Source organism: Panthera onca, chromosome D1 (assembly GCF_046562875.1).
Source record: "Panthera onca isolate mPanOnc1 chromosome D1, mPanOnc1 haplotype 2, whole genome shotgun sequence".
Taxonomy (NCBI): Eukaryota; Metazoa; Chordata; class Mammalia; order Carnivora; family Felidae; genus Panthera; species Panthera onca.
The window spans coordinates 799,021-824,770 of record NC_138348.1 but is presented as its reverse complement, the minus strand read 5'-3'; the positions used below and the strand labels follow the sequence as shown (position 1 = coordinate 824,770).

Sequence of the window (25,750 nt, the reverse complement as noted above, 5' to 3'; positions counted from 1 at the left end):
CCGGGTGCCCTGCCCCCCGCACCCACCCGCCTCGGGGACGCTGCCCACACAACTTACTGGGAGTGGCTGAGGACGGGGTCGTTGAGGAGACGGTCGTTGCTGCACAAGAGCCAGAAAGGAAAGGAGGCTGTCACTAGAGATTTTGACATCTTTAAAACTGTTCTATAATTTTTACAAGTCCCTTTTTCCCGTGGCTACCACACCCCCGTGGTTCGTCCGGTGACGGCTACCACCTCAGTGAGAACAACCATGGGGGGGATTTAAGGACCTTCCTCTGTCTCTAAGCCTCAGGGGTATTTTCTTGCGGGTTCGGGAAGTGTCCCTAGGTCTGGGCTCAGGGTTTGGTCCTGATGCCACATCTCAACTCGGCAGGCCAGGGGCCCCGGTGACGTCCCCTGAACAGAGACGCCTGTGAGCTGCGCACCCCCCCCCCCCATTTCAGCTGGGCCCGGGGCCTCACCTGTGCTGGGGATGGGGGTGGGGGTGGTGCTCGTGGTGCTGGTGATGGGGGTGGTGGAGGGTGGCAAGGAGGACGAGGGGGGCGAGGTAGACGGGCAGATGTTGAAGTGTTTCTCCACCGTCCCGTTGGGACCGCAGATCACCCAGTAGCAGAAAGACCCATCCTGGGTATAGTTGAGAATCTTCCCTGGGGGACGGGCGGGAGGCCAAGGTCAACATGGCAAGGACAAGACAGAGCCTCTCGAACACCCCCTGCCTGTCCCAATCAGAGAAAGACTAGGTGTCCCCCAGCCCCGACTAGCGGCAGACCGATCTGCCACCGGGACTCCACCCCCAGAAACCCATCGGAGCGCAGAAGCCGAATGGCACAAGGGGTGACCTCGGCCCCTCATCACAGGCCTGGGGAGGCCGGTGCAAGTCAGAGCCGGCCCTGAGCCAGGAAGGGCCTCTGGGGACCGCAGGAGCAGGGGAGGGTGACACTGGGCCCCACCCCCACAGTCCAGGGACAGGCAGCTTGGTGGCTCTCCTGGGCGGGAGGGCAGCTCACCTTCTTCGGGCCGGCAGACAACTTCCGAGGAGTCGGTACACATGCTGCAAAGCAAGCACGGAGCTCCAGACCCCGAGCACACACCCCCCGCCCAGGCCCTCCCTGGTGCACCCCGGGTGCAGCTCCAAAGGAGCCTGCCCACTGGGGTCTAGCTGTGGGCCGAGGAGGACAAGCTGAGGTAGGCGAAGGCCAGACAGAGCAGGAGGCTGAGAAGAGACAGGCTGGCCTGTCTCCACGTCCTGTTCCCGTGTCTATACCTGCGGGTGTGCGCCCCTGGCAGTGCATCCACACCCACACACACGGATGCGTGGTGTGTGCGTGTAGGTACATGCTCGCGTGTGCACCTGTGCACATGAAGCCACGTCACGCGTGCGCCCGACCTCCCCCGGGCTCCCTGCAGGGCGAACTTAGGTACCAAGACTGGCAGTCCTCGTCGGAGGGCACGGACGCTCCAGGTGGGTAATGGGTGTCCTCGACGTAGCAGCCACACTGGTCGGCCGTGACGCACTTCTTCTTGTCCTCGTCGTAGATGGGCCTGTCCTTGGGGCACCGCGGGTAGCAGCCTGGTAGGCACAGGGCACAGGGCTTGGACCGCCACGGAGGATCGCACATCCTCCAGACCCCACCGTCGTGCCCACCGTGTCAGGGCCTTCTCTCCGGGAGGTTCCTCCGGGAAGTCCTAGGTCCCCCCCCTCGCTGGGCCCTGCACACTGCCATAGGGCCAAAGGGATGGCCAGGACCCTCCCAGCCTCCTGGGGAGGTGGGGAAGGGCACTCCCTCCCCAGACCTGCAGGTGGCTCACCCCTTCACATCCCTAGTTCTCAACTCCAAGGCCCTGAGGAGGTTCCCCGGGACCCCTGGGTGAGACACCCGCCCGTCCTGCTTCCTTCCGCCTCCCCGCCTGGGTGGGGTCTTGGCTTTACAGCGAGGTGGGCCTGGTCCGCCCCGGACCTCAGGTCCCCAGCCCCACGGGGCCTCTCCCAGGCGACCCTGCGGGTCTGCAGAGGACCCTGTGCCTCGGCCCCCAGGGCACGCTCACCCTCCAGGTAGGACACGGAGATGTTGGAGTGGATCCCGTTGACCGTCCTGCAGGTCTCAAAGCTGCGGTTCCCACACGGCTCGTAGTGCCACTCGCACTCGTCCGGGGGGTTGTAGTAGTCACAGAAGATGGCTGTGGGGGACACGGGGTCAGATCCAGGGAGCGCGAGGCCAGCTCCCTTCTGGCAGCCCACACGCCACCCTGGCCCCGAGCAACAGCTCTCCGGAGGGAAAGAGGCTGCAAACACTCCATCCCTTGGGTGGGTAAGGAGGGCCAGCCCACCCGCAGTGTGGCCCCCGCCCCAGGACAGGCGGGCACTCACGGCACAGGTCTGGCGTCCTCCAGAACACGCAGGCCCCCTCCTTCGTGCACGCCTGGGCGTATGAGGCCACGGCAGAGCAAAAGCACTCACAGTCCCCGCCCGTGTCGCAGGAGCACGAGTCATGGACGCAGGCCTCGTAGAAGGGCTTGGGGTCCACCTGGGGGAGAAGACCTCTGTGCCCTGGGCCCGCACTGCCCTCATGGGGCCAGGCCTGCCCCTGCAGCCGAGGAGCTCAGGACCCCCAGGGCAGGGCACGGTCACCCAGCACTAGCCTCCCAGGGGGCCGGCAGGGGAGGTCCAGAGACAGGGGGCCACCCCTCCCCCCCCCCCCCCCACTGCCCGGAGCTTCCGTCCTTTCTCCCTCCCTGGAAGACATGAGGGCTGGGGACCCAGCCAGGGGTCTCCGGGAGGGCGGGGCCTCTGGTAAAGGCCAGAAAATGGAGCTGAAGCTGGAGGAGAGGAGGCACACGGTGACCTCAGGGCGCTCCTCGGCGGGAGCAAGAAGGGCCACCCTGCGCAAGGATCCATGCGGTCCACCGCCACGGCCCCGCCTACGGCCCCGCCCACGCGCACGGCCCCGCCCAGGCCCGCCGCCACGGCCCCGCCCACGCACCTTGCTGTGGCAGACGGCGAAGACCCGGCTCTTGATGATACTGCACTGCTTCTCGGCCCAGGAGAGGCGGTGCGGCCTCAGGACGCAGGGCTCCGGGGTGAAGCTCACGTCTGGGCAGGTGGGGGCCTCCTTCCAGCTGTTCCCGAAGTCCAGCTCGCTGTCCACCACCATGTGGTCCCTCGTGGTGAAGTCGTTGCTGGAGCGGCGGTCGAAGTTCCCACACAGCCCGCACACCGTGCCCTGCGGAGGCAGCGAGCCCCGGGCGTGGTGAGGCGGCTCCCGCCCGGGAGGGTGGCTCGGCCCCTCCTGCGCCCCGGGGGCCCGGCAGCCGGGCGCCGCCACGCACCTCGTAGGACGGCGCCAGCTTGATGAAGACGGTGGTCCTCTTGTCCCAGATGACGATGACGCCCACGCTGGACTCTACCACCAGGTACTGGCCCACCTCCCGCGTGGTGTAGGACACGTGGTGGCCCACGTCTCGCTGGATCACCACGCGGTGCTTGCCCTCCAGCTTCAGCTCCAGACTCTGTGCCCAGGGGAGAGGCCCTGTCACTGGGCGCCCGGAGCATCCCCGAGGGCTCGCGCGTCCCCGGCATCAGGCGGCACTCACCCCCATGAAGATTTTGATGGCCTTGGAGCAGGTGACGCCCGTGGTGCCACAGGGAACATTCTCGGTGATGATGCTGAAGGAGCCCAGTGAGGAGTTGTGGCCACAGTAGTCCTGGGGACCCACGGGGGACGTGAGCCACACTGGCCCGGCCACCGCTGCCCCGGGCCCCCACCCAGCCTCAGCCCTCCTCTGGTAAAAGGGGGCCCTTAACGGCACACACAAGCCCCTCACTCCCCGGGCCCCTCACTGGGGACCCCTTCTTGGTGGGCTGAGAGTGGCTTTAGGACGTGGTGCGGGGCCACGGGCCGGGGGCAGGGCCACGCCGCTGGCCTCACCTGAGCCGCCACGTAGGAACAGTGTCCATCAAAGTCGTAGTGCTTTCCGTCGAACGTGATGTAGTGGCCACTTCCGTAGATGGAGCAGGAGCCGTAGCACACGGCCTGCGTGCACGCCCAGCGGCCCCTCCGGCAGGTGCTGAGGAGAGTGGGAAGGGGGCCTGGAGGGGCCACGGGGGTGCGAGTCCCCCCACCCCTGCTCAGAGGGAGCCCGGCGGGCCGGGCGCTGTGCGGACAGCCCCGGAGCGGCTCACGAACCACACCCATACACCCCCCACCCCGCCCCCGCCAGAGCGCCTGGGGCCCGGGTCAGAGGGCCACTCACCAGGTGTTGCAGTCCACCTTGATCTTGTCCCCGGGGGAGTACAGGTCCTTGTTGTGCACACAGGGACACTGCTCTTCCACGACGCAGCCGCCGCGGCCGTCATCCAGCAGCCCGTCCGGGCAAACACAGCCGCTGATGCACTCCGTCTGGTACTGCAGGGGGCCGGAGTGGCGTTCAGGGATTTGCTTCCGGGCTGGCCCCGTCACTGCCGCCCCCTTTCCTGACCCTGGCAGACACCCCTCTGTCCCTTCCCCACCCACAGACCCCGGCCCTCTCTCCTCTCTCGGGCTCTGCCCTGGGCCGGGGTACAGGCGAGGGCTGCCGGCCGAGGGTCCCTACGCTGGCCACCGAGCCCTCAGTGGGCCGGACGGGGGGCCGGCCGGCCACCACCTCCCCCGCCCGGGGACAGGGAGGGCCAGTGAGGCCCGTGTGCGCGCGGGACCCAACATCCAGGTCCCGGGGCCAGTGTGGACGCCTGGGGACACCCTCCCCCCCCACGGCGGCCCCCACACGCACGTGGCCGGCAGCCAGCGTCTGGCAGCTGGTGGGTCGCGGGTTCTGGATGGCCAGCGCTGTCAGGTTGTTGCAATCCACGTGGATCTTTGGGGCCTGACAGCCTGTGGGACAGAGGGGGCCGCCTGGGCTCAGTGGAGGTCGGGCTGGGGGCGGGGCGGGGGGGGGGGCTCAGCAGGCGGGGATGGGTGAGGGGTGGGGGGCCAGGCACGCGCAGGCTACTTACGAAGGCCGATCAGCTGGATCTGGACGCACTGAAGCCTGCCGTTCCGGCAAACGCTGAGGGGAAGAGGCAGGAGGTGAACAGGCCCCTCGTGGGGGCGGGCGGGCCCGTGGGTCCCCCCGTGCCCCCCAACCCCAGGCCGCCTACCATCGCTCCCCCTGCCGCAGGACCACTTCCCCGGCCTCCAGGTAGAGGCCGCGGTGATAGCAAGAGCACTTGGCCAGGGGCACACAGCGGCCCTTCTCATCCAGGAAGGTGTGGTCGGGGCAGCCGCAGCCGTCCACCGGCGCAAAGCCCTTGAGGCAGTGGGTGTCGGCCTCGGAGAGCGAGCGGCAGGTGGGCTGGCAGGTGGTCAGGTTGTACAGGAAGATCTGTGAGCTGGGGCAGGAGCCCAAGTCCTTGTCTGCGGAGGCGCGGGGCGGGCTTGAGGGGCGCAGGGACGGCCCCCGGCCCCCCCGCTCCCCGCCCCACTGGCCGTCCCTGAGCCCCACCCCAGCCAAGGGGCCCACGAGGGCAGTCTCCCTGAGATGGCGCACGGGAACCCCGCCCCCCGGGAACCCCGGGCCGCGGTTCTGGGCCCCGCCCTGCCAGCACGGAACAGCGGGGCTGACCCCTCCCGCCACGGGGGACGCCAGACACCCCGCGGGGGCTGGCACTCACTGCAGACTTGCTCCCGCCACCCCCACAGCATGACGCCCTTGGTGGCGCAGGCGCGGGCATAGGAGGACAGGGCGGCGCACATGCAGTCTTCGCTGTTCTGGCAGTTACACGTATCGTACTTGCACCTCTGGGGGAAAGTGAGGCACGCAGTGAACGAGGGAAGCAGCTCACGCACACGCGCGCACACACACGGCACCGGCTCCCACCCCGCAAGGGGCAAACCCACGCAGGCACCCCCGCGCGCGCACGTGCTGACGGTCGGCAGCTCCCAGGGGGAGACTCGAGGCCAAGTGTCGGGCTCGGCCCGACGCACAGAGCGCACCTCCCGGGCAAGATCGGGCGACGGGCAGTGCCCACGCGGGTCCCACCCACCTTGTAATACTCCGAGGGGTCCACGGCTGAGTGGCACCTGCCGAAGGGGGTCTCTGTCTTCTTCAGCAGGGAGCACCAGTGCTCCGCGTAGTTGGCTGCAGAGGAGGGACAGAGCCTCAGCAGGGGCAGGCCCCTCCAGCAGGTCCCCTGAGCCCCGCTGCCTGGCCGCCCAGGCTGGAGCCCAGTCCCCTCCAGCCCAATGCGAGGCCACACCCCCACAGCCGCCCCACGCTCAACCTGCCCTGACCCGGTGGGTGGGAAGGCATGTGTCCTGTCCCCAGACCAGCCCCTGGGCGAGGGCCACCACCCAGTGATTAGCGAGCAAGCCTGGCCCCTCCGCGGTGACTCTTGGCGGGCAGCCACCGTGGACCACCCTACCCAGCCACGCGGCAGAAAGCAGCAGCTGGACAGGCTGGCCAGCCGCCCCCCCCCCCCCCCAGCCCCACCCGGCCAACGGGTCCCGTGGGGCGTCCCGTGCACCCGGCGGGGCCGAGCCTCACCGCTCTCGATGTTGAGGGAGCAGGGGTCCTCCAGCCAGTCCAGCTTGTCGTGGCAACTCGACTGGGCCTTCCACGTGTTGGCGAAGCCGGCCCCCGTGGCCTCCACCAGCCCGCCCGCCGTCTTGAAGTCATCCCCTTCCAGGCCGTTGAAGTTCCCGCAGAGGCCTGAGGGGCCGGGACAGGGTTGGGAAGGGGCAGGGCGCCAGGGGGCAGGCCCCGAGCGAGCGGGGCCCTTGCGGGGGCGGGCCGAGGGCACCACTCACCCTGCACGCGCCCCTGGGCGGCCTGGTCCAGCGTCACAAACAGCTGCATCACGGGCACCAGCTGCACCTGCAGCCTGAGGCCGAAGGCGGTGTTCACCATGAGGTGGTGGGAGGATGGTTGGAAGATGGAGAAGCTGGCTGCAAGGCAGGGGGCGGGGGTCCCCCTCGTCGGCAGGGGCTCTGGAGCTGCAGGGGGCTGCACCTCCTCCAGCGCCACCCCCGACTGGGCGTCCCATGGACCCACCAGTCATGGGGGGGGGGGGGAGGGGGCAGGACTCACCAGTCACGTGGGGCAAGTTCACCTGCAGCTCATTCAGCAGCACGCTGCCGTCCGACTTGAAGGCCACCACCTGCGGGACAGGCAGAGGGGACGGTGGGGCTGAGAGGGGCCCTGGGGGCCCAGGGGCGCCGGGCGGGGAGGGGCGGGGGCACCCACGTTCTTCTTGTTGTCGGTCAGCAGCACCGCCGTCTTCAGGCAGGTCTGCTTGTCCGTGGAGCCGCAGGGGGCCAGCTCACCCAGGAGGGCGTAGGAGTTGTGGTCGCCCTGCAGGGGACAGGGACTGTGGCAGCGACCCACACAGAGCCAGATGCAGGGCCGGGAGCCAGCCGTGCCCGCTCGCCGCCCAGCCAGCTACCTTGACCAGCACGTAGTAGCAGTCCCCGTGGAAAGTGTACTTCTTCCCGTCAAAGGTGGAGATGTGGGAGCCGCCCTCCAGGGCGCAGGTGCCTGGGCATGGCAGGTCTTTGCACACCCAGCGGCCGGCGGTGCAGACGCTGTGGGCCATGGGGCACAGGGTCAGGCTCAGCTGCCCCCTCCAGCCCACCGGCCCCTAGCCCAAGGCTCCCAGCCCAGGGCACCCAGCCCACTGGCCCCCAGCCTGCCGGCCCCCAGCGCAAGGCCCCCAGCCCACCAGCTCCCAGCCCAGGGCCCCAGCCCCCGGACCCACCAGCCCCCAGCCCACCGGCCCCTAGCCCAAGGCTCCCAGCCCAGGGCACCGAGCCCAGGAAACCCCCCCCCCAGCCCAGGGCCCTCAGCCCACCGGCCCCCAGCCCACCAGCTCCCAGCCCCCAGCCCACCGGCCCCCAGCCCAAGGCCCCCAGCCCACCAGCTCCCAGCCCGGGACCCGGGACCCACCACTGCTCGCAGTCGTTGGTGATCTGCTGGCCGGGCAAGTACAGGTGCCCGTGGACCTTGCAGTGACATTGGCTGACGGGAATGCAGCCTCTGCCCTCAATGTCATCGTACACAGTGCCTGGACGGTAGGGAAGAGACGTTATCCTCGGCCAGCCTCGGAAAACCCCAGAATCCCCACAGCGGGGCTTTCTCCGGCAGGGCCGCAGCCCCGGGCTGGCCTGTGATGGGGCAATCTCCCAGGTGGGGTTGCCAGCCAGGCCTCCCACCCGCAGGCCCCTCTGGTCCTTCGGGGACACCTGTGCCCCCACACATCACCCGGTCAGGGATCTGCCTTGGGAACACAGCCTCCAGACCACCTCCCTGGGGGCCTCCAGGCTCTGTGAGCAGGGCAGCGGGACAGGTGCCCTCGGGGTGATGACCAGGAAGGAGTCCTCCCACCGAGACTCCCTGAAGCCCCACTGTGTGCACTTGGGAGGCAGTCTTCAGCTTCTGTGTCCCTTCTACCCAGTGTCAGGGAAGAGGGCACCGCCCCTCGCGTCCAGCGCCATCGCTGACCTCCCCCCACCGTCCCCCGGTCCCAGGGCACACGGGCCTGGGCGGGCCATCTCAGGGCAGCGCCCACCCACCAGCCACCGCCCCGAGGCCTCCACAGCACACACCTTCCGGGCAAAAACAGCCGTCCATGCGGTGCTCCTCACACAGGTTGCTGATTCCCAGGTGTGAGCAGGTGTCCATGCAGGGTGAGCCGCTCTCCAGGTAAACCATGTTTCCGGGGCAGCTCTTGGCTGCAAAGGCAAAGGCAGGCCCCTGAGCGGACACGTACGCAGGGGTACAGGGGGCCCGGGGTGCGGGGGGCCGGGATGCAGGGGGGCCAGGGTGCAGGGGGCTAGGGTACAGGGGCCCGGGGTACAAGGGGGCCGGGGTGCAGGGGCCTAGGGTACAGGGGCCGGGGTGCAGGGGCCTAGGGTACAGGGGCCGGGGTACAAGGGGGCCGGGGTGCAGGGGGCCCAGGGTACAACGGGGCTGGGGTGCAGGGGGACCAGGATGCAGGGGGCCAGGGATTCAGGGGGCCCGGGGTACAGGGGGCCTGGGGTGCAGGAGGGCTGGGGTACTGGGGGGCCGGGGTGCAGGGAGGCCAGGGTACAAGGGGCCGGGTACAGTGGGGCTGGGGTGCAGGGGGCCCAGCGTACTGTGGGGCCGGGATGCAAGGCAGCCACGATGCAGGGGGCACGGGATTCAGGGGGCCCGGGGTGCAGGGGGGCCGGGATGCAGGGGTGCCGGGGTTCAGGGGGCCGGGGTACAAGGGGGCCAGGGTGCAGGGAGGCCGGGGTACAGGGGGCTGGGGTACAGCAGGGCCGGGTACAGGGGGCCAGGGTACAAGGGGGCTAGGGTACGGGGGGCTGGGGTACAAGTGGGCCGAAGTGTAGGGGGCCGGGTGCAGGGGGCCCAGGGTACAGGGCCCGGGATGCAGGGCACCAGGCCGCCCCGTCCCTGGACGGCCCCCGCCCCGAGGGCCCCGCGGTGCCCATGCCCCCACCCGCCCGGCGGCACCGCGGCGCTTACGGCAGAACACGGGGGTCCTCCAGGTGCCCGGCCGGCCGCCCGCGTGCGAGCACTGGCGGGAGAACTCGGCGAGGCTGCTGCAGACGCACGAGGCGCCCCGCGGGCACCGGCAGCGGTCCTGCACGCAGGCCTGCACGTACGGCTCCAGCGGCACCAGGCCCAGGCAGTCCTCGAAGGCCGAGCCCGTCAGCAGCCTCTCGCACTCGGTGCGCTGGCAGACAGACGCGGGGGTGAGGGGATGAGGGCCGCTCCCGCCCTCCTCTTCTCCGCGACACCCCCAGACGCACCCCCCCCCCCCCCCCCCCGCCTCCCTCCCGGGAACGGCTCCTCCCCCGCCAGCGACTCACGTGCTCAGAGCAGGACTCTCCCGCGGGCTCCTCCTCGGGGTCCTCGCACACCGCCCCGGGCTTTTTGATCTTCTGCATGTTCCCAAACTCGATGGCACTGAAGGACACACCTGGGGGCGCAGGCCTGTCAGCGGGGCAGCGGCAGGGACCCAGCGCCCACGCCCCGCCCGCCAGGCCCCCAAGGAGACCCTACCGTCAGAGAGGAACTCTGAATAGACGTGCAGGCCGTTGTAGTCCCCGCAGAGGCCACACGTGTGGTTCCGGAACTTACTGTCCAGCTCCAGCTGGAAGGGGAACGGGAGGCAGGTGAGCGGGACCACGGCCAGGCTGGTCCCCAGCACCTCCCTCCGCTCGGGCGCCCGGTACGACAGGAGGCTGGGGTCAGCCCCGGGGTGTCCTGGCACCGGGGATCGCTGAGGACCAGGACAGGGGTGGGGGGTGGGCGAAGGGCCAGCCCGCCTCCCCCCCCGCACCCTGGGCCCCGAGGGGCCCCCTCTGCTGCCGATCCGCTCGTGACGGGGGCCGGTCCGCTGGCCGAGCTCCGCTAGGCACCCCCGGCTGTGGCGGGGGCTGCACCCACCATGAGGGAGTCTTCCCGGTTCCACATGAGGGTGAGTCCCGCGCGGGAGTAGACCTTGGTATAGACGTCGCTCTTCTCAATGAGCAGCCCGGGGCTATAGTGCGGGGTGCTGACCCTGGGGAGGGGCGCCGGGAGGGAGTCACGCGCAGGTCCACACAGTCACCCACTGCCCAGAGGGGACTGAGGCTGCACGTCCTGTGGGTGGGGTGGCCTCCGCTCCCAGTGCCAGGGCCACGGACGGCGTGGCCACCCTCCGGGGCAGCCGGGGCCGTGGCAGGTCAGCCCTGTCCACCTTGGCCGGGCTGGCTTCCCGCCTGCCCCTGTCCCTCTTTATGCCCCTCCTCCAGGCCCCAGCTCTGTGCCCCGTGGGCCTATACACAACCCCCTGGGGAAACAAAGGGCACACCCTGCAGGAGGCTGGGCAGGAATGCAGTTTAGAGCCCATTGTTCCCGAGACAATGGGGAACAATAGCTGGGGAGGGGAGAGGGCCTCCCGCGGCCCCCCCTTGGGTAACTCGAGCCTGGGTAACGGGGGGGGGGGGGGGGGGGGGGGGGGGGCCTGGGGCCCCCAGTACAGGATGGGTGAAACCCCTCGCACCCATGGGGGCTCCTGGCGGGGGCCCATAGGTGTTTGCTGCATGGGTCAGTGACCCGAACTCAAACCCGACACCCTCCTAGCTGGTGGAGGGCCTCGCGGGGCCGCCCAGCCCCACTCACACGGCCCCGTTCAGCACCGCCAACTGGCGGGTGAGGTAGATAGTGTCGTCTTTGATGTTCAGCAGGATGTAGTCGAGCTGGGGGTGAGCCCCGTCTCGTCCCAGGCCCCGCTTCAGGTGCACCGCAAACTCCTTGTAGGAGTCCCTGCAGTCAGACGCAAAGTTGTAGTCGCAGAGGCCCGGGAAGCGGAAGATGTCGCCGTCGAACGTCTTATAGTGGAAGTCGCCCCAAGTGCTGCAGACGCTGTGGCCATGGTTCCGGGTCCTGCCCTCTGGGGGAGCAGGGACACACAGGGTGAGCGGGCCAGGCCCCGGGAAGCCTGTCCCGAGGCCCCGCCCCACAGCTGCCCTCTGGGGACCGTCCACGAGGCCATCCTGCAGGACTGGCCCCTGCTGGACCTTTGCCGCCCTGACCAGGGGGTCTCAGCCCCTTGAAAGGACATTTCCAGCCGCCACCCCCGTGCGCCCAGCCTGGCACCAAGCAGGATAGAGGGACTTCCCGGAGCCCAGGGCACCCTGTCCACCTGGTCCAGGGACCCCTGCCCCACCACTGCCACACCCCGTCCGGCATCCCCCTGCTCCCACCGCCCCTCACCCACCAGGATGGCGTCTCTGGGTGCCCACTTTGTGTCCAGACATTTGGGGCCAACTTCCTCCCACACCCAGCGGCTTTGTCACCCAAATGGGACAGAGACACCCCCATCCCGCGTTCCCACTCTTTTCAGTCTGGAGTGACCCCTTCGGCACGTGGCCAACACCCCACTTTGCAGAAGGGCTACCTTGGCCTTGGCCCTCCAAGGGGCCCTGACACCCAGCCCCTCTCGACTGCCCCTGCCCACCCCCCCCCCCCCGACCCACCAGGTCCCTGGACAAAGGCCCAGCTCAGGTGTTTGCACCTGGCACCACCACCTGGCCACAGACTCTGGCCCGAAGATCACCTTCAAAGGGATGACAGGCACCCAAGACCACCTTCCCTCCTCCTTCCTTCCACCCAAAGTCGGAGGGCAGGATGCCCGACCCAAGCGGTGCACCCCAGAGGGTGGGCGGAGGAGGGCCTCCGCTCTGAGCTGCCTCGGCCGTCCTGCCTCCCAGGACGCGCCACTGACCACCTTCTCACCTCTCCGGAGCTCCGCACCCCCAGCTGAGCTGAGGGCCAGGCAGACAGCCACCAGGCCGGCTAGCGGCAGCCCCATGGTGGCTCAGAAGGGTGGCGGGGGAGAGCAACTGGGGCAGGGGTCCGGGCCTTATATGGCCCAGCAGGACCGGCAGAGGCGGGGAGAGCAGGGGAGGGGCAAAGCGTGGGTGGGGCGTTTGCCAGGTTATCAGGAAAACAGCTGTGGGGGCTCCCGTGGTGTCACTTGGGAAATATTGATTCAAGTTATCTGTGGTTTATCTTTTTATTAGCCCTCAGTAAAGCTAGCCCTTCTCAGGACGCCCCAGCACCCATGACCCCGGTTCCGAACAACACACCCTCCCAGCAGCAAGCGGGACAGGGCCCACCCGGGGAGGTCCTGCGCGCCCACATCCCACAGGCCCCTGGTCCTCCCGGCCCCCGCCCACCCTGTCCCACATCCCAGCAGAGCGAGGGTTGCAGGAGGTGCTTCCCTGAGGGGGGCTCCCAGGGAGGCCCACTGCCCCGTGTTTGCTCCTCCCTCCCTGCTCTCCCGCTCCGGAGGCCCTGCCCCGACTGGGGCCCTGAGCCCCCCAAGGCAGTGGGCTCCGGTGAGGCCCAGAGGCTGCCTCATCTCTGTGCAGACTCTGCTCCTTGGCTGGTTTCAGAGGGCGGCCCACTGGGTAACATCAGGCCCCCAGCTCCGCCCGCTCCCTAATCCCCTCCTGTTCCCAGGCTGATCCAGTCTCTGGAGTTACCTGTAACTGAAACTTGGGAAGCCCAGCCAGGGGACGCTGTGCCGAAACACGTCCTCTGGGACACGGGAGGGCCGGCAGGAGGCTGGGAGTGGACGTCCTCGAGGGGAACGTGGCCCCAGGCTGTTAGCCTCCCCTGCCTGGCCCGGAGTTTTGTCTCCTGGCAGGTGGGGAGAGAACCGAGTCTCAGCCTCCACAAATTACAGTCAAGTCGTCCCCGAGCTTCAGGGGCAGGTGTGGGCGGGGGGCACTCACGTCAACAATCACTGAGACTCTGGATGAGATGGATGCCCAGAGCGTGGGGGCGTGGGACACCCTTCCTCCCTGACCCAGGCTGCCCTCGGAGACAGTGACCCGGCTAGAGTCAGCACCTTGGCCTGTGCCTCCGTGTGGGCCCTTCCTCTGCAGACAAGACCTCCGCACCACAGTGACAGCATCTAGGGACGAGAAGCCTGTTCACGCCACCCAATGATTCCTGGGGCCCCAAGAAGGGGCCGATCCCCCAGGGTCTAAGAGGATGGCTGGGAGCCAGGGGCAGTGAGCCTGGCACTCCTGGGGGGCCTGGGATGGAGCGCCTCCTCCCATCCCACTGTGCCGCCAGCCCCAGGCCCAGGAACTGTCCTCTCTGCAGGGACCCAGGGACCCGGGCACGAGTATGTGGCCTGAGCCAGGAGCAGCAGGGATTAGGAAACCAGAGCCAGCTGGGCCAGCAGGCCCATTGTGCCACTTCCCCGTGGGGCTGAACAGGCTGGCACTGAGCCCCGGGGAAACCCAGGAACAGGGGCCCCTCACAGCCCCCCCAAGGCAGTGATTTTCCATGCCAGGCTTCCTCTGCCCTGCTGGGATTCAGAGAAATCCTGGCCCGACACTGGACACCCAGCCCAGCCCCTCCTGCCCTGAGTATGAGAGGCAGGAGTTCTCCTCTGGGATTGAGAATGGGGTCCTCTCTTGGGATTGAGAAGGTGGGAGTCCTCCCCTGGGGTCTGAGAAGGTGGGAGTCCTCCTCTGGGGTCTGAAAAGGTGTGAGTCACCTCTGGGATTGAGAAGGTGGGGGTCCTCCCCTGTGATTGAGAAGGTGGGAGTCCTCCCCTGGGATTGAGAAGGTGGGAGTCCTCCCCTGGAGTCTGAGAAGATGGCGTCCTCACCTGGGATTGAGAAGGTGGGGGTCCTCCCCTGGGATTGAGAAGGTGGAGTCCTCCCCTGGGATTGAGAAGGTGGGGTCCTCCCCTGGGATTGAGAAGGTGGGAGTCCTCCCCTGGGATTGAGAAGGTGGGAGTCCTCCCCTGGGATTGAGAAGGTGGAGTCTGGAGTCTGAGAAGGTGGTGTCCTCCTCTGGGATTGAGAAGGTGGGTATCTTCCTCTGGGATTGAGAAGGTGGGGGTCCTCCTCTGGGATTGAGGAGGTGGGGGGTCCTCCCCTGGGATTGAGAAGGTGGAAGTCCTCCCCTGGGATTGAGAAGGTGGGGTCCTCCCCTGGGGTCTGAGAAGGTGGCGTCCTCCCCTGGGATTGAGAAAGTGGGAGTCCTCCCCTGGGATTGAGAAGGTGGGAGTCCTCCCCTGGGATTGAGAAGGTGGAGTCTGGAGTCTGAGAAGGTAGTGTCCTCCCCTGGGGTCTGAGAAGGTGGGGTCCTCCCCTGGGATTGAGAAGGTGGGAGTCCTCCCCTGGAGTCTGAGAAGATGGCGTCCTCCCCTGGGATTGAGAAGGTGGAGTCCTCCCCTGGGATTGAGAAGGTGGAAGTCCTCCCCTGGGATTGAGAAGGTGGGGTCCCCCCCTGGTATTGAGAAGGTGGGAGTCCTCCCCTGGGATTGAGAAGGTGGGAGTCCTCCCCTGGGATTGAGAAGGTGGAGTCCTCCCCTGGGATTGAGAAGGTGGGGTCCTCCCCTGGGATTGAGAAGGTGGGAGTCCTCCCCTGGGATTGAGAAGGTGGAGTCTGGAGTCTGAGAAGGTGGTGTCCTCCCCTGGGATTGAGAAGGTGGGGTCCTCCCCTGGGGTCTGAGAAGGTGGCGTCCTCCCCTGGGATTGAGAAGGTGGGAGTCCTCCCCTGGGGTCTGAGAAGGTGGGGTCCTCCCCTGGGATTGAGAAGGTGGGAGTCCTCCCCTGGGATTGAGAAGGTGGCGTCCTCCCCTGGGGTTGAGAAGGTGGCGTCCTCCCCTGGTATTGAGAAGGTGGCGTCCTCCCCTGGGATTGAGAAGGTGAGAGTCCTCCCCTGGGATTGAGAAGGTGGAGTCCTCCCCTGGGATTGAGAAGGTGGGGTCCTCCCCTGGGATTGAGAAGGTGAGAGTCCTCCCCTGGGATTGAGAAGGTGGAGTCCTCCCCTGGGATTGAGAAGGTGGGGTCCTCCCCTGGGATTGAGAAGGTGAGAGTCCTCCCCTGGGATTGAGAAGGTGGCGTCCTCCCCTGGGATTGAGAAGGTGGGGTCCTCCCCTGGGATTGAGAAGGTGAGAGTCCTCCCCTGGGATTGAGAAGGTGGGGCCCTCCCCGGGGTCTGAGAAGGTCAGCCCTACATCTCCTATGTGTAGGGGCAGCAGGGCTGACCTGAGGCCCCAAGGTCTGACCCTGACCCTCTTTGCCCAGTTGCAGGGTCTCAGGTGGCACCTGAAGAGCGGTGACATCCGACCGCCAGGCACAGGGTGAGGCTCCGAGTGCGTGGTGGGAGGGAGCCTACAGAAGGCGGCAGTGAACGCTCCATCAGGCTGGGGTGACCAGCGTCGCCCCACCGCCCCCTCCAGAGTCTGGGACCGAGTCCCACGCTCATCCCCACCATCGGATCCCCGGTCAGCCCCCGCTGCCAGCTGGGCTTTCTCGCCGTGGTCATGGGGCCGCTCACAGGTGAGTCAGTGGGGCGCAGGCTCCACTGCATACAGGGTAGACAAACTGCAAAGTGCCCGGCTGGGGCCACAGATGCCCGGGGCCCTGAGGCACGTCCACCCACCACCTGTGACACACGGACAGACGTGGGAAAGGGACGGTGTGCCCTGGGGGTCTCCCCTCTGCAGCTGGAGTGTGTTTCCCCCTGGGCCCCACAGGCTCCTCGTCCCCTGTCCTCTGGAGGACACAGCCCTGCCCAGCTACAGCCGGGAGGCTGTTGAGGGGTCGCTGACTGCGTCCGTGACAGGCAGACCCCCAGCACAGGGCCGGGGCACCTGGGGCCTCCCCACCAGGCCCCACACCCAGCAGTGTTTGCCCTGACAAGACACGGTTCCCAAGTGTCGCACGAATTTACCACAGGGAGGAGGCCACAAAGACGTCATGAAACGCAGCCTAAAGTGACTGTTCCACTGCTTTCTGTCCACAAACCTGACTCATCGGGAAGTGGAAGGGTTGTGGGGGGGGGGGGAGGGTTTGTAGGGGGAGGGGAGGAGGTGGGAAGGAGGTTGGGGGGGCAGGAAGGAAGTGGGAAGGAGGAAGAAGAAAGGAAGGTAGTGGAGAGAAGAGAGACGATGAAGCCTCACACCTGTCAGAGAGACCCGAGGATAGCAGGTGCATCCCTAGCCCACCACCCCCACCCCGTGCTGGGTCACCTGGTGTGAAGGTCAATTTTATGCATCAACATGGCTAGGCCACAGTACCAATTTTTGATAAAACACCAGTCTAGATGTTGTTATGAAGGTATGTGTTAGATGTGAATAGATCACCCTTCATAACGTGGGTGGGCCTCATCCAATCAGTTGAAGGCTTAAGAGAAAAAAGACTGAGGGACTCCAGAAGGAGAGATTCTGCTTCCGGATGGCCTTTGGTCTGGAGCTGCAACATCAGCCTTCCCTGGTGTCCAACCTGCAGGCTTCAGACTTGCAGGCCCCACAATTCCTGAAAATAAATCTCCCTCTCTCTCCCTCTCCCCACCTTCTCTCTCTATACACACCCCTCTCAGACCCTACACCCAACCCCAGCTCCACGGCTCTGGCAAATCATGGGTTCTCGGCCCCTCTGGACACCCAGGGGAGACCCCAGCCCCAGCAAGCCACAGGGAAAGAGTTCCTGGCAAGTGAGCATCTGAGGACTCAAGGGCAGGCCAGCACCGGCCATGCCCACGTCCTGCCCCTTCAAAGGTTCTGAAAGACCTATGGGTGTGCAGGACCAGGTCCCACATCATCTCCTGGACTGCAAGAGTTTATGAATAGGACATAAACTTACCTTCCCCCCAAGCGGTCTATAAAGTGTGGGTGGATAAGCACACGGAGTATTTGTTCTGGGTAAGAATGGGGAAAGGCCAAGTCAGCAGGCTGGGCTTCTTGGCCTGGGCTCCACTGGGCAGGTGGCCACTGGGCCGGCCTCCTTATGAAGAAAAGGCCACTGTGCTTCAGAAGACCCAGCCACCTTTAGGCAGTGGTGGACCTAGTTCAAGTGTCATACCCTTACCCTGACCATAGTCATCACCACCCTGGCCACAATGTGTGACTTGCTGGCCTTCTTTCTGTGAGTGCCTTGAGAGCAGCAGCCTATGTAGGATCCTCCACAGGCCAGCTTTACAGTAGATGTGCTCGGTAACTCTGCTTCTGGGTGACTGGGCGGGTGGAGGAGGGAGGGAGGGAGGGAGGGAGGAATAGGGGGTGGATAGGGGGAAGGGTAGATGATGAGTGGATGGATGGATGGATGGATGATGGATGGATGGTTGGATGGATGGAGATGGATGGAGTGATGGGTAGATGGCGATAGATGGATGGATGGATGGATGAATGGATGATGGATGGATGGATGACAGATGGATGGATGGATGGAAGAAGAGATGGATGGATGGTTGGATGGATGGATGATGGATGGATGGATGACAGATGGATGGATGGATGATGGATGGGTGGATGGTGGATGGAGTGATGGGTAGATGGCGATGGATGGATGGATGGATGATGGATGGATGGATGATGGATGGATGGATGGATGGATGGTTGGATGGATGATGGATGGATGGATGGATGGATGGATGGAAGAAGAGATGGATGGATGGATGGTTGGATGGATGGATGATGGATGGATGGATGACAGATGGATGGATGGATGATGGATGGGTGGATGTGTGGATGGATGATTGATGGATGGATGGATGATGGATGGATGGATGGTGGATGGAGTGATGGGTAGATGGCGATGGATGGATGGATGGATGATGGATGGATGGATGATGGATGGATGGATGGATGGTTGGATGGATGATGGATGGATGGATGGATGGATGGAAGAAGAGATGGATGGATGGATGGTTGGATGGATGGATGATGGATGGATGGATGATGGGTAGATGGATGCATGGATGGATGGATGATGGATGGATGGATGGATGATGGATGGATGGATGGATGGATGGAAGAAGAGATGGATGGAAGGATGGATGGATGGTTGGATGGATGGATGATGGATGGATGGATGGATGACATGATGGATGGATGGATGATGGATGGATGGATGGATGGATGGATGATGGATGGATGGATGGTGGGTGGATGGATGGATGGTTGGATGGATGGATGGATGGATGATGGATGGATGGAGATGGATGGAGTGATGGGTAGATGGTGATGGATGGATGGATGGATGGATGGATGGATGGATGATGGATGGATGGATGGTTAGATGGTTGGATGGATGGATGGATGGATGGTTGGATGGTTGGATGGATGGATGACAGATGGATGGATGGAAGAAGAGATGGATGGATGGATGGTTGGATGGGTGATGGATGGATGGATGGGTGGATGTGTGGATGGATGGATGGATGATGGATGGATGGATGGATGGATGGAAGAAGAGATGGATGGATGGATGGATGGTTGGATGGATGGATGATGGATGGATGGATGATGGGTGGATGGATGGATGGATGGATGGATGATGGATGGATGGGTGGATGGGTGGATGTGTGGATGGATGGATGGATGGATGGATAGGTGAATGGCTGGGTGGATGGATGGGTCTGTGGATGTATGTATGTATGGATGGATGATGGATGTGTGGATGGATGTTGGATGGATGGATAGGTGAATGGGTGGGTGGATGGATGGGTCTGTGGATGGATGATTGATGGATAGATGGATGGATGGGTGGATGGGTGGATGGATGGATGAGTGAGTGGGTAGGTGGGCGGATGGATGAGTGAAGGGATGAACAAATGAAATCTCTTAGGGTGAGTGGATGTGCCTTCTGTAGCAACTCCTCAGAGCTCACACCCCATGAGGGCTTACCATACACAGACAGTGGCCAAGTGTTGAATTTCCCCACTTCATTAAAGCCCTCCACATCTCCAGGAGGCAGCTGCTCACATTACTCCATTCCAGAGATGAGGAAACTGAGATCAGGGAGGGTGAAGGAGCTGCCTGAGCTCACTAGCCAGAGAATGGCAGAGCCATACAGTGGTCCCTGAGTCCTGTCTACCCTGAGCTCATGCTGTCCACTGATTGACAGTGCTGTGGCCATTTTTCACAGAAGTTTGACCACTGCTCTTTGGAGAAACCCGATATGAGTAACAAGAAATCAGAGGTTCCCAGCTGCTAGGATTTTGACTGAGATCGCATCAGATCTATGGATGAGCTTAAGAATTGGATCTTAGCGATACCACATCTTCCAACCCACAGAAACAGTCTATCTCTCCGTTGGTTATGTAATTTTTCTCAGCAATGTGTTGTGGCACTCAGTCACATGGGCCTGTCACATCTGTTGTCAGATTTTTCTCTAAGTATTTCATATTTTTCACACTTTCACACTATTGAAAGTGGTGCTTTTATTTAAATTTCTCATTGTTGCCAGTTTATGAAAATATAATTGATTTTTGCATATTGATCTTGTAGTACCTACAACCTTGATAAACTCACCCGTTAATTCCAGTTACTTTTGTAGATTCCAGATTTTGTTCATAGAAGGTCATGTCATCTGTGAATAAAGACACTTTTACTGCTTCCTGACCAGTCTAGATGCGTTTTTTAAGTTTATCTCTCTTGCTGGCTGCACTGGCTGTGGTTTCCAGCACAGCAGTGGCTGGATAAGGTGTGAGCCCGTATCCTGGTCTTTTTCCTACTTTCAGGAACAAGCATTCAGTCCCTAAATATGATGTCAGCCATAGTCTTTTTATGAATGCCATTTACCAGGAACGTCTTTTCTTTTAGTTTGCTGAGAGTTTTTATCAGAATGGGTGTTGAACTTTGCTAATTTTGTTTTTGGCATCTATTGAGAGGATCATATGATTTTTCTTCTTTAGTCTGGCAATATGATGAATTACATTGACTTGAATCCTAAACAACCCTGCATTCCTGTAATAGACCCCAATCAGTCATGACTTCCATAGGCTGTTAGATTCAATTTACCAAAATTTTATTTAGAGTTTTTGCATCTATGTTCATGAGGGATGTTAGTCTATAGTTTCCTTTCTTGTAGTGTCTTTGTGTGGTTTGGGCATCAGGGTAATTAATACTGACCTCAGAGAAAGGGGTGGGAAATGTTCCTTCCTTTTCAATTTTTCTGGAAGAGTCTGTGCAGCATTGGTGTTATTTCTTCTTTAAATGTTTGATGGGGATGCCTGGATGGCTCAGTCAGTTAAGCGTTCGTCTTTGGCTCAGGTCATGATCTCAAAGTTTATGAGTTCAAGCCCCGTGTCAGGCTCTGTGCTGACAGCTCAGAGCCTGGAGCCTGCTTTGGATTCTGTGTCTCCCTTTCTCTGCCCCTCCCCTGCTCACACTCTGTCTCTCTCTGTCTCGCAAAAATAAATAAACGTTAAAAATTTTTTTAATGTTTGATGGAATTCACCAGTGAAACCATCTGGGCCTGGAGCTTTCTTTGTAGGAAGGTTTTTGGTTTTATTTTCCATTTCTTTAATAGAGAGAGCCTTTCCAATTACTTCTGTTTGAACAAGCTTCAGTAAATTATGTCTTTCAAGAAATTTCTCCATTTCATTTCAGTTGCTACATTTAGTGGCAGAAAGTTATCCATAATATTCCCTTTATTATCTTCCTAACATCTGTGGGATCTGTAGTGATGTCACCTCTCATTCCTAGTGTTTATACTCTGGGTCTTCTCTATTTCCTATCAGTTTATCAATGTTATTGATCTTCTCAAAGAACCAGCTTTCTGATTCATTGATTTTTTTCCTCTGCTGCTTCATTTTGTTTTTTGCTTCATCTTATTCCTTTCTTACTCTAGGTTTAATTAGCTTTTTTTCTTTCCTAATTTCTTAAGGTGGAAGCTTAGGTCACTGATGCAAGACCCTTCTTTCTTCTTCTCTATTGTAACTGTTTAGTGCTATACATCCCCCAAATCCTGCTTTTGTGGCATCCCACATGTTGTGAAGCCCCTCCTCCCAGAGGCTCTGTCTCTGGGGCCCCACTTGTCCCCTCACCTGTTCTGTAGCTTCTCTCTAGCCCTTGGACCCTGGACTGACCCTTTATCAATTACTGTCCCATAAGAAAAAGGAAACCACACTAGGCATTTCAAAAAGAGAGGATTCAGAGAATTGGTTACTCAGGTGCTAGAGGCTGGAAGAGCAAAAGGGGGCCCTGAGTCACTGACATTAGGAGTAGCAGAGAGCAGCTTCCACTCCCATAGCTGGGTGGGGACAAAAAAGGACAGGTGGGGCCACCAGGACCTGGAGCAGTGTGGGGAGTGGGGCACTGAGGGGTTTGGCATGGCTGATGGTGGGAGTGCCCAAGGGTGGGAGCCATCCTCTGTGAGTGGAGGGGCTCCAAAGGAGCTGGAAAAAGGAAGCAAATCCATTCTCCGCCCCCCCCTCCCCATCTCTCAACAGTGACTTCCAGGAAGCCCGCTGGCCAGGGAGCCTGCAAACATAGTCTGCAAAGTCCCAGCCACAGGTATCAGTCAGCTGCTGCTGCATAACAAAACATCCCAAACCCAGTGGCTTAAAACGATAAGCACTGAGTAAATGATAGATAGATAGATAGATAGATAGATGATAGATGATAGAGATAATAGATGGAAATAGATAGATGGATGTGTAAATGTAGCTAAGACACAAACATGTACCTCTGAGAGGACCTGCGTTCCAGGAGTCATGACCACACCCAGGGCCCAGGTCTTGGCTTTTAAATGCTATTCTCCAGGGGGGCCTGGGGGCTCAGTCAGTTAAGCGTCCAACTCTTGACTTTGGCTCAGGTCATGATCTCACGGTTAGTGAGTTTGGGCTCCGCATCGGGTTCTGCCCTAACAGCAGGGAGCCTGCTTGGGATTGTCTCTCTCTCTCTCTCTCTCTCTCTGCCCCTCCCCTGTTCTCTCTCTCTCTTTCTCTCACTCAAAATAAATAAACAAACATTAAAAAATAAAAGTAAATAAATACCGTTCTCCAATAAGAGGAAACGGGGCTCCTTGGAGAAGCAATTGAGTTTCTGGAAAAGGAAATTATGAAAAAGCCTGGAGCAATTCGTGGCGTCAGAAAATAAGGAACTGTTCCAAAAATGACGGATGTGCGTCACAAGGCCACAGAGGGCCGCCTGAGGCAGCACCCAAAGGCTGGAGCCAGAACAATTTAAGCAAAACAAGTCTGTGGCTGTAAAATGAGATTACAACCCAGGGAATCAAACAACTATCAACGAGTCCATTGTGATATGAATGATTAAGTACATGAATGGGAAGGAACGGGTCATTCTTATAGAGGAGTTCCGACCGATTAATGTACAAGGGGACAGGGAGGCCGAAATCAGCAGCAGACACTGTGGGATTGATTGCAGGCGGTGCCTACTGACAGATGTCGCGGTCGGGGCCCACGTCTGCAGAGAAACACGCACAGAGACTCAAAGTAACTGCCTGCAGATAGTCATAAGTCAAGCAGTAGCAAACGGTAAGGAGTAGAAAAGTGGTGGAGAAGCCTGGCAGGCACCCCCTCACCCACAGGAGGGGGTTAGCACGGCCGGGAACCCAGCACAGCCACGTCGGGAACCCGCGTCGCACGCTAAGAGGGGCACCTCACCTCTGCCAAACCTCCACTCAGCCGTGAGAAAGCGTCCGACAAACTCAACCTGAGGGACGTTCTACAAAATCACCGATCGGGGCTGTTCAAAAGGACCGAGGCCGAGGGAGACAGGGGAGGGGCAAGGAGCTGTCACGGAGCAGAGATGTGGCAGCCGATGCGATGTGCGATCTGGACACAAGGGCACAGCGGAGAGGCCAGAGACGTCCGGAGAGAGTCCGCGCGTGGTGCCCGACGGGAACCAGCGAGAGTCGTTAGGCTGAGTGCGGCGCCGTGAGCGGAAGCTGGTCAGGGTACACGCTTCACCTCTGCTGTTTTGCAACTCTTCTGGAAGCCGAAAATTATTTCGAGGTAAGGCGTGTGGAAACAAGCACTCACTATTACTCCGGGTCACAGGCGTCTGGCCTCGGTCCTGGCCTCCCTGGGCCCCATGCACTTGCTCCGTGTCAGAGCCACCACCTGACCTCCCCTCAGAAGCCACCCCAGCCAGGACGGCGGCTCCACGCCTCCCGCGGCGGCTCGGAGGCAGGAGGGACCGCCGGCCACTCCCGACCGGTGACTCCAACAGCGGGTCCCGCGTCCGTGGTGGGAGCGGCCCTCCCTTAGGAACCAAGCCCTCCAAACGCGAATGAGGGACCACACTGGAAGGGCAGGTGGCCGGGCGTGAGAGCGAGCGCCACCAGGACCCCGAGAAGAGGCATGGACGTCGCCTCCCTCCCGGCCAGCCCCCGGCGGGCACCACAGCTGGATCGGCTCGGGCCGTCGGTCTGATATCAGGCCGGCGCTCACGGGGAGCAGGGCCTGGTGAGGGAGGCAGGCGCGGCTGGAGGCCTTGCTGGCCTTCTTTGCTCCAAGGAGAAAGCGTCAGCGGGAAGCCGTGGGGCGTCGGGGCGCAGGGCCGCAAGCAAACCCACGCCCAGGGAAACGGGGCCGGCTGCCGGTCCTCCGTGATGGATGAGGACCCACGGCTGGCCTGTCCCCTGTCCCCCGGGGCTGGCCCTGCGGTCAGCAGGCAGAACCTCCATCCTGCCATGAAGGCCACTGTGCTCATGGGCCACTGAGCGAGCCACAGAGGGACCCGGGAAAGAGGTGATGGGCGCCATCTGAACTGGTCCTCTGGCATCCTGGGTGGGCACTCACGTGGGACACCAAGGGCTGCACCCCTGCCCATCGCAGGGGCGCGTCCGGCCCCTCCTCCCCAGACTCCTTGATCCCGTCTTACAACCGTTTTCTAGGCCCCGGGGCATTCGGCCAAGTCTCCAGCCGCTCTCTGGGGATCCGTGTGGGTCCAGACCTCTGGCCACTTCCCAGTCCCGGCAAGTAGCCCCTGGATGAGCAGGCCAGAGCTCTGTCTGCAGGGGCCAGCCGCACCCCTGCCACACCACCTCTGAGGCTCGTCCCAGCGGCCACTCAGCAGCAGCACTGGGGGGCGTCCCAGCGGCCTCCAGCAAGCGCGTCCTGACAGCCTTCCTTCCCGCCCAGGGCCCCCCCCCCCAGCTTCCCCTGCACACCTGGCCGACACCCCTCGGGCACAGCCCTGCTTGTGGGGACGTCGCCCCAGCAGGTGATGTTCCGACCAGGGGCCGAAGGTAACCAGTGGGCAAATCCTTCCCCTTCCCCCCAAACCAGTGGACCATAAAGAAACGGTACAGCTGCGGGGACAGCCCCCAGGGGGAAGCGGCCTCCCGGGCCCACCACCGACTTGCTCAGTGCCTCACTGCGCCCCCCCTGCTGCCCGGGCCCTGAAACACAGCTGTGCCGGAGTTCGATGCCCCAGACTCTGCTCCGCGGCCACGAGCTGCCGGCCGAGCCCACGCTCCAGCCTCCGTCCTACTGGGAGCCAGCCGACGACCCTGCAGGACCCCGTAAACTAGGCCCCAGTCTCAGGCAGCCGGCCACAGCTGTGGACGCAGGCAGTGGCCCTGCCGCCGGTGGTCCCTCCACACGGCCTCCCCAGCCCCACGAGCGGCCCCCCTGATTCGCAGGCGCCGCCTCCCAGAGCCCGGCGGGGGGCCCCGCGGCCTGCCCGCAGCGTGGCGGCCCAAGGACTCTGCTCACGGGGCAGCAGAGCTCGATGGCCCCACTTGCTGGCCCCGTGCCAGCCAGCCCCACGGGGCCCAGGAGCAAGGCAGGACCCACTTCTCCAAAGCAGGACGGTGCTCTGCAGAGGTGCCTGGCCCTCCTCCAAATACCTAGGGCCCCGAGTCGTGACCCTCCCATAGGGCCTGAGCTGGATAGAACGACCCGTCAGCCACAGAAACTTCTAGCAAGTCGGAGAAACCTGAACCGTGACAGGTGTCACGAACGGAGGGGAGTTCGCCCGGGGAATCGTTACTTAGTTCTGAAGGCCGCACATCCCGACAGGGACCCGGGCATTAGCAGACGCAGGCCGTGAGCCCAGAGAACAGAGAGGGAGAGGGGGGCTTACGGGACCCAGGCGCTCAGACCCGGGGCCGAGCTGGTGTGCACAGGAGGCACCGGGCGGCTGGTGGGGGGCTGAAAGGGGCAGGAGGCCCACTGCCCCCACCGACGACTGCCCACGGCAATGCCCCCCATGGCCCCCGATGCCCCTCCACGCCAGCGCCCCCGCACCCCTCCATGCCTGGCCCCCCGACTCGCCTCTCCCAGGCTCCCCCTCCCATGCTCCCACCCTCCCCTCACCACTGATGCACCCCCACGCACCCCCCACACCACCCAATGCATCCCCTCTGCTCTCTGCCCCCTTGCCGACTGCCCCCTGCCCTCCACACCCCTCCACGCCTGCCCCCCTCTGTCCCCCCGCCTGTACCCCCAAACACCGACACCCCCACAGACACCCCACCACCCCAGTGTGCCCCCCAAAGCATCGCCCAAGCTCCTCG

General features: G+C 62.8%; 1 protein-coding gene across 1 annotated transcript in view; it reads right to left on the bottom strand.

Annotated features, from left to right (window-relative positions):
- Nucleotides 1-12,344, bottom strand: part of LOC132676480 (mucin-2) — a 29,121-nt gene extending 16,777 nt beyond the window's left edge. Inside the window, 29 exon segments of the mRNA XM_081790410.1 lie at nucleotides 58-99; nucleotides 461-646; nucleotides 1,007-1,050; nucleotides 1,422-1,569; nucleotides 2,046-2,177; nucleotides 2,368-2,524; nucleotides 2,981-3,220; nucleotides 3,327-3,506; nucleotides 3,591-3,701; nucleotides 3,926-4,064; nucleotides 4,251-4,402; nucleotides 4,767-4,867; nucleotides 4,990-5,042; nucleotides 5,134-5,389; nucleotides 5,647-5,773; nucleotides 6,019-6,113; nucleotides 6,519-6,683; nucleotides 6,782-6,919; nucleotides 7,062-7,131; nucleotides 7,218-7,325; nucleotides 7,417-7,555; nucleotides 7,917-8,034; nucleotides 8,576-8,701; nucleotides 9,480-9,690; nucleotides 9,827-9,936; nucleotides 10,020-10,110; nucleotides 10,407-10,521; nucleotides 11,124-11,394; nucleotides 12,240-12,344. Of these exon segments, the coding sequence (XP_081646536.1) occupies nucleotides 58-99; nucleotides 461-646; nucleotides 1,007-1,050; nucleotides 1,422-1,569; nucleotides 2,046-2,177; nucleotides 2,368-2,524; nucleotides 2,981-3,220; nucleotides 3,327-3,506; nucleotides 3,591-3,701; nucleotides 3,926-4,064; nucleotides 4,251-4,402; nucleotides 4,767-4,867; nucleotides 4,990-5,042; nucleotides 5,134-5,389; nucleotides 5,647-5,773; nucleotides 6,019-6,113; nucleotides 6,519-6,683; nucleotides 6,782-6,919; nucleotides 7,062-7,131; nucleotides 7,218-7,325; nucleotides 7,417-7,555; nucleotides 7,917-8,034; nucleotides 8,576-8,701; nucleotides 9,480-9,690; nucleotides 9,827-9,936; nucleotides 10,020-10,110; nucleotides 10,407-10,521; nucleotides 11,124-11,394; nucleotides 12,240-12,315 (3,901 nt within the window). The 5' untranslated portion in view covers nucleotides 12,316-12,344.
- Between the last annotated feature and the right edge of the window lie 13,406 nt (nucleotides 12,345-25,750).